The sequence below is a fragment of the Capsicum annuum genome, chromosome 9 (assembly GCF_002878395.1).
Source record: "Capsicum annuum cultivar UCD-10X-F1 chromosome 9, UCD10Xv1.1, whole genome shotgun sequence".
Classification (NCBI taxonomy): domain Eukaryota; kingdom Viridiplantae; phylum Streptophyta; class Magnoliopsida; order Solanales; family Solanaceae; genus Capsicum; species Capsicum annuum.
In genome coordinates, this window is record NC_061119.1 from 215389695 (window position 1) to 215396855 (window position 7161).

Sequence of the window (7161 nt, forward strand, 5' to 3'; positions counted from 1 at the left end):
TGCATACAAGCTGACCGCGACACCACCATTATAGCGAAAATTAATCCACTTAATACACACACTGAAGGTGATGAGTGAAGCATTATTAATCACAAATTGTCTGTTTACTATCAGATTTAGTATGATTTTGAATATTGCAAATCTTCCTAGTTCATTGATAATAAAGAAAGTGTTAACCGTTAAGCATATACTTATGAGGTTCATAAAGCATAGAAATTATAGAATTCACTTTTTCGCCACATTTTAAGAAACATAATGCGGAGAACATACTATGTAGCATGGACCATCCAAATATAGTGCACTGCTGCAGGATCAGATACGGGTGGGGCAACATCTAGGTGATCCCGAGCAACATAGCATGACAAAAAGAATAAGTGACAAACATGGTTCAACCACACAAAAAAGATAAAGCGAAAAGAGTTGGGATGTATTGAGACTTCAATAGAATCTCAAACATTAGCATGACTTTCTTCATCCTAGACTTCCTTGAATGCACCAAATATCAATGAAACCATCAACAACTTCTTGACATCTGCTATTGCCTCTTCATCATTGTCTACGAGTAAATGCAACTCTTTTCTTCTACAGTAATCACAATCCCACTCCATGAGTTTAGAGAACCTGAATCATCATGAAACACAGTACATCACCATAAGTAATTACTCTAAGAAAAAGAAAGAAGTTTAGAACCTGTACCAAAGTTTTAGAAACTTCTGTCTTAACTGTTAGACAATGGACGCCTCTTCTCCGATATAATCTTCATTTGTGAAAAGATAATTTCTCAACTCTTGTTGCTCCATACATGTAAAGTTTGCCATTCTTACTTTCTTTAACTTATGTCTCCAAAGAAATTTCTCACCTTCAGCTGATGCATCTTCATCTATAAACTTCAAGGTAGTATTTAAGTTCGACTCCTGAACAAGAATCAGGGTGTCGAGTTGAGGAGAAATCCAAAGCAAACTATCAAGAATGTCCACGAGTGAGCAATCCCCGAAAGTATTAAATTTAATGTACCAGGTAGCATTAGCAACATAGAGTGGAGGAACCATGTTTTCTCTCGTGTCTTTTGGTATCACTATCCCATCCCTGTCGCAGCAATCTAACTTAATAGCCTTTGACTGCTTGAAGTTTCCGAGAAATTTCATGAGCATAGAATACCAATGACTATCAAGTATATTTGTCAGGGAGAATTCGAGTTTAAGTACTAGAAAAACCGAAGATTTCATAAGCTTGAGGGTTGGCAAATTTTCATCACACTTATATCTGAAGCGTGTTAAAGTAGGAGTTTCCAGTACAACATTAATCAATTCTAAGCACCACGATAATGCAAGATACTTCAGCCGGTCACTTGAGATCTTGATTTTCTGCAACTTTAAACAACCTGATAAGGACAAGCACTCAAGATTGGGTTGATTGACAAGAAGATCTTCTAGCCATCCGTCAGTGACATCCACATCAACGATGTATAAAGTTTGCAAGGATTTGCAACAAGTTATTTTAACTACTTGTAGATTCCATAGTTGACTTTCAATGTAGAGATTTTCAACATTTGGTGCGGCAATATCAACTATCTGGAGTTCAGGAAGACAACGTAGCCAAACCGTCTTCAGTTTTTGCAAACTTGCCGCAATTCGTAAGCTGGCTAGTCCGCGACAACAGGATAACCTTAACTTCTCTAAACAAACGCAGCTTGCACATAAAGCTTGAATGAGTTGCTCATCCAAATATGTATCAGTGAGTCTTAACTTTCTCAAAGATGAAAACTTTATACCATGATCAGGAGGCAATCCAAGCTTAAATCCGCGTAAATTAAGAACATTTAATCCCTCAACAACAAAGAGTTCTTCAGGCAAGCTATCGAAACTACTATCTGACTCACCTACTTTTAAAATCAACTCCTTGATATTACTTGTCACCAGGATTTTAATCCAATTACGAACATAAGATGAGCTCATCCGGTAACTGGATGGTACTTTTAGCCAGAACTTTTGGACAGAAATTTTGTGCTTCTTCCGATTGGCTAGAGTTTGATCAACAATATGCACAAGCTCTTGTATTTTTTCTGAAAGTATCCAGCGGCCATGCACTTCACGATAGAAGAATCTATCGCCAAAGTTTAAGTAGGGGAGGGAACTCCAAGCAGCATACAATGTCTTGGACAAAGTACTTATTTGTGCAGCATCTTTCGCAAGGAGTAGACCCATAAAATGATGCGAAATTGGGTCCGGTAATTTGGATATTTGATCCTCCGTTTCATCAACTCTTTGCTCTTTCATCACTCTCAAAGATTTTCTATGCCTGTTTTTCGACAAACCAAACACTAAAATGAAAAAAGTTATGGAAAGAAAACTTTAACTCACGGAAGAATTGCACAAAGCCGAATTCTTTCCTTAATTTGCTAAAATATAGCTAAATATCACATACATGAATCAGAATAGTAATTTTGAACAATAGAAAGTTGATGATGAGGCTTTTCTAAGAAAGAAGGCATGGTTCTTCGCAAACTAAAACACTTTAGTAACTAAAGGAAAGGAAATCAACCGAGATCCTGTTAGTAACAGCGAGTGAGAGCAGATTATGGATTTTAAGAAAGATAAGATCTAGGATGAGCAAGGAGGATTATTTTCTCAGCTTTAAAATACCTAGCATTGAATGAACTTAAAAGCACAATCTTCTTCTTTTCAATTTCAACTGGCTATTTGAAAATCAAAAAATCAATTACCTGCTGAAGACCAAAGTATTTGATTCTATTGAATTCTTCTCCTTTGTTGATGTGTTTTTTGGCTTCCCAAGTTACCATTTTTCATCTCACAAATTGTGAAATGCCTCAAGTATTTATAGACATCTAAGGCGGCTTAGTGGGTTGTCCGTCCCATTAAGGAATCGGGACGTCTTAGCCCATTAGGCCCATGGGAGGTCAACTTTAAGGTTGGGGCCGGGGCGGGGTAATTCTTATGGAGAAGCACCACAAAATTGCACAATCATATAGCCTAATAACCACTATTAGGAATTCATTTAATATCACATGAGTAAGGTTTGCTCGTTGTCGCCTGCCAGTGTGTATAGATCTTTTTACACTATCAAGTTGAGTTCACTTTTAATAATAAAATAGATTATAATGAAGTAGACACACAAAACCAAGAGGATTCAGTATCTACTATTTATAATGTGGTAAATTATCAGTCAATGACGTGTTTGTTGCCAAGGTAGATCTTTTTTTTGCCTTTCAAGATATTGCATATATAGAGAATATAGTCGGTCTGGTTGGGTGGCCGAGAGTGTTAGGTAAAGAACCAACTCCTTCATCTACTCCTATTCCGGCTTTTATACACGTTGTTGTCACTTTCTAAACCAAGTTCTTGTGCTTAATGCTTGTCGAAGGTCAGAATGTCATCCTTTCTTCTTCAGAATGTCTTATGCGTGATTAGGACATGGGATGTATCGTTGGCCAGTTAAAAAAGTTTCATTATACGGATATTGTTCTCAACATTACTATGCACACTGACAGGCGACAGCGAGCAAAACTTACTCATGTGATATTAAATGAATCTTCCTAATAGTTGTAATTAGTCTACACAATTGTGCAACTTTGTTGTGCATCTCCATAAGGATTACCCCGCCCCGGCCCCAACCTTAAAGTTGACCCCATGGGCATAAATGGGCTAACACGTCCCGATTCCTTAATGGGACGGACAACCCACTTAGCCACCTTAGATGTCTATAAATACTTGAGGCATTTCACATTTTGTGAGATAAAAAATAGAAACATGGGAAGATTAACAAAAACATCAACAAAGTAGAAGAATCCAATTGAATCAAATACTTTGGTCTTCAACAGGTAATTGATATATTGATGTTCAAATAGCCAATAGAAATTGAAAAGAAGAAGACTGTGCTTTTAGGTCTTGTCTTTCTTCAAATCCCTAAGCCGCTCTCGCTCGCTGCTACTAACAAGATCTCGGTTGAGTTCCCTTCCTTTAGTTACTAAGATGTTTTAGTTTGCGAAGAAAACTTTTTCCTTTGTTTTATCCATACCGTCAGCTGGCCATCGTTCTCTGGTGTGGATAATTCCAGTTCAAAATTGAGTCCCTATCGGGAATAGAAAGAGTGAATCGCTTTCTCTTAACTTGACCAATTTTGGAAGGTGTGGATAATATACCTTCCTGTTGATAGGATTCATTCAAAGGTTAGAATTCACTACCTATATCTACCCAACCAGTACTGTTTGATCTGCTTTCCTCGGACATGGCATTGAAAGAACCATGCCTTATTTTTTAGAAAAGCCTCCACATTAACTTTTCTATCGTTCGAAATTACTGTTCTGATTCATGTATGTGATCTTTAGCAATATTTTAACATATGAAGGAAAGTATTCTGCTTTGTGCAATTCTTCTACAAGTAAACTTTTCTTTCCGTAACTTTTTTTCATTTTAGTGCTTGGTTTTTGGGAAAACAGGCATAGAACATCTTTGAGAGTGATGAAAGAGAAAAGAGTTGATGAAGCGGAGGATCAAATGTCCAAATTACCGGAGCCAATTTTGCATCACTTTACGGGTTTACTCCTTGCTAAAGATGCTGGACAAATTAGTACTTTGTCCAAGACATGGTATGCTGCTTGGAGTTTCCTCCCTACTTAAACTTTCGCGATAAATTCTTCTATTTTGAAGTGCGCGGACACTGGATACTTTCAGAAAACATACAAGAGTTTGTGCATATTGTTAATCAAACTCTAGCCAATCGGAAGAAGCACAAGATTTCTGTACAAAAGTTTGGCTAAAAATACCATCTTATGTTCATCATTGGATTAAAAATCCTGGTCACAAGTAATATCAAGGAGTTGATTTTAAAAAAAGGTGGATCAGATAGCAGTTTCGATAGCTTGCCCGAAGAACTCTTTGTTGCTAAGGGATTAAACATTCTTAACTTACGCGGATTTAAGCTTGAATTACCTCCTGATCATGGTATAAAGTTTTCATCTTTGCGAAAGTTAAGACTCACTGATACATATTTGGATGAGCAACACATTCAACCTTTATGTGCAAGCTGCATTGGTTTAGAGAATTTAAGGTTATGTTGTCGCAGACTAGCCAGTTTGCAAATTGCAGAAACTGAAGATGATTTGGCTAATTTGCCTTCCTGAAATCAGATGATTGACATTGTAGCACTGAATGTTGAAGATCCTTGTATTAATAGGCGTCACTGGGAACTAAAAGTTAATAAAATAACTTCTTGCAATGCCTTGAAAAAATTGCACCTAGTTAATGTGAATGTCACAGATGGATGGCACCTTCTTTTCAATCAACCCAACCTTGAACGTGTGTACTTATCTGCTTGCTTTAAATAGCAAACAATCAAGATTTCAAGAGACCGACTCGCGTATACTGCAACATTGAGGTGCTTATATTTGATTAATGTTAGAGGTAAATACTCCTAATTTAACAAGCTTCATATATGAGCGTGGTGATAAATCCCCAACACTCAAAACTTATGAAAGCTTCATTTTTGCTACAAAACTTGTTTCTAGTAGATAGTGATTGGTACTCTATGCTCATGAAATTTCTTGAAAACTTCAAGCTGTGAATGTGATAGTTATCAAAAGAAATGAGAAAAAACTCAAACTTATGGAATATTGGAATATTCGGCAACTACTCACTTGTGGATGCTCTTGATAGTTTGCTTTGAATTTCTCCTCAACTCGACACACTAACTTCTGTCCGACATTCAGACTTGTCCACTGTATATATGAATCTGCATCAAGTTAAAATGGGCATAAAAGTTACTAAAAGCAAGAAAGAAACTGAATTTCGATCGAATCAAACACAATCATTAGATTCAAATTCATGATTATCCAACAACCAAAGCAACAATTGAACATCTCTAAAAGCAATAGAAGAGTTTAACTTTGATCATGTAATGCACAATCTTTACCTTCAAATTCAAGTTTTATGAGCCAAACAAACAATTGGATCATCTCTAAAAGAACTCAACTCATGAATTCTTGAAAACAAACATGACCATTTTTCTACAAGAAGAATGATAGAATTAGCCATCAAAAAAATATCAAAGAGTTGGAACTGAAGCTCAACAGCCAAAGGGAATATAAATACTTTGTGGCTAGGGTGAAAATGGGTGGGGGGGTTTAATTTTTTTTCCTTTTTTGACTATATGGATATGTTCGGTGTTCTGATTAATCTATATTCGCTCTACAGAAACACACTTAAGCGAATAGATATTGACACTTTTTTTAAAAAAATCGTTACATTCAAGGGGCTTATTAACGTTTATCATTATTAGTTGTGTTCGGTGCTTGAATTTATTGTTCGCGCTATAGAAATCCACTGCAACTAAAACTTGCGCCTTTTTTTAAATAACGGTTATGTTCAATGCTCAAATTCGAAACACTTAATGTTAATAACCGTTAACCATTCCATCATACTCTTTAGAGATTCAACTTTCATAACAATCAGTCGTTTCTAATTCTTCTCTTTTTAATGTTCGGGATTTGAAATCTGCATTTCGATTCACGCTGTTGATATCCACAAACGAATACTAACGCCTTTTTTAAAAAATTTGTTACGTTCAAGGCTCAAATTCAACACACTTAATATTTATAATTTTATCATAGTCTTTAGTAATTCCAAAAAGGCAAATTTTAGAGTAATAACTTTTAGTAGCTAAAAGGGCTTAGTTTTAAGAAAATGAATGGATTACTAAATAAAAGGCTTGTGTTATGAAATATAAAATAAAAATAAATTGAATGAACGAGAAAAAGAGAGAGTGCACAAGTAGACCCTTTAATTATATAAAATCTGAACAAATAAATACTTCAATTCTACGTGGCAAAATGCGTGTATGCACTCAAAATCACACGTGTCGGAGTTAGAATTGAAGGGTTTTTTTGTTCAACTTTTGCATAGTTAAAGGGCTTATTTGTACACTGGCAAAGTTAAAGGTCATAGTGTTGACACCTAATTTTTGCCCTCCACGACTAAATTTAATCCTAAGTTTCTTCTGTTTTTAGTAAACCAAAATAATTATTTCATCCAAATGAAAAAAAAAAACTTAAAATATTTTTCGTACGTGATTTTGTCATTTTAAATAGCGATTATATACTATCGTGTTCAGTTATACGAGATTATATAATTTGTTACTTAAATATTT

General features: G+C 35.6%; 1 protein-coding gene across 3 annotated transcripts; it reads right to left on the reverse strand.

Annotated features, from left to right (window-relative positions):
* Positions 1–241: 241 nt before the first annotated feature.
* LOC107840988 (putative F-box/LRR-repeat protein At5g02930) lies at positions 242–6320 on the reverse strand. 3 transcript variants are annotated; one of them, XR_007044637.1, is made up of 4 exons: positions 5929–6320; positions 5654–5748; positions 724–914; positions 242–621 (listed from the first exon to the last, which is right to left on the reverse strand). XR_007044637.1 is itself a non-coding variant. In XM_016684971.2 (4 exons), exon 3 carries the CDS (start codon positions 2274–2276, stop codon positions 726–728), a length of 1551 nt encoding a protein of 516 aa, XP_016540457.2. In that variant the 5' UTR covers positions 2277–2298; positions 5654–5748; positions 5929–6320; the 3' UTR covers positions 242–621; positions 724–725. The 3 variants fall into 3 exon arrangements, 2 of the variants coding, with proteins under 2 accessions (XP_016540457.2, XP_016540458.2); XM_016684971.2 differs by having other exon boundaries at positions 724–2298; XM_016684972.2 differs by having other exon boundaries at positions 697–2298.
* Positions 6321–7161: the final 841 nt, after the last annotated feature.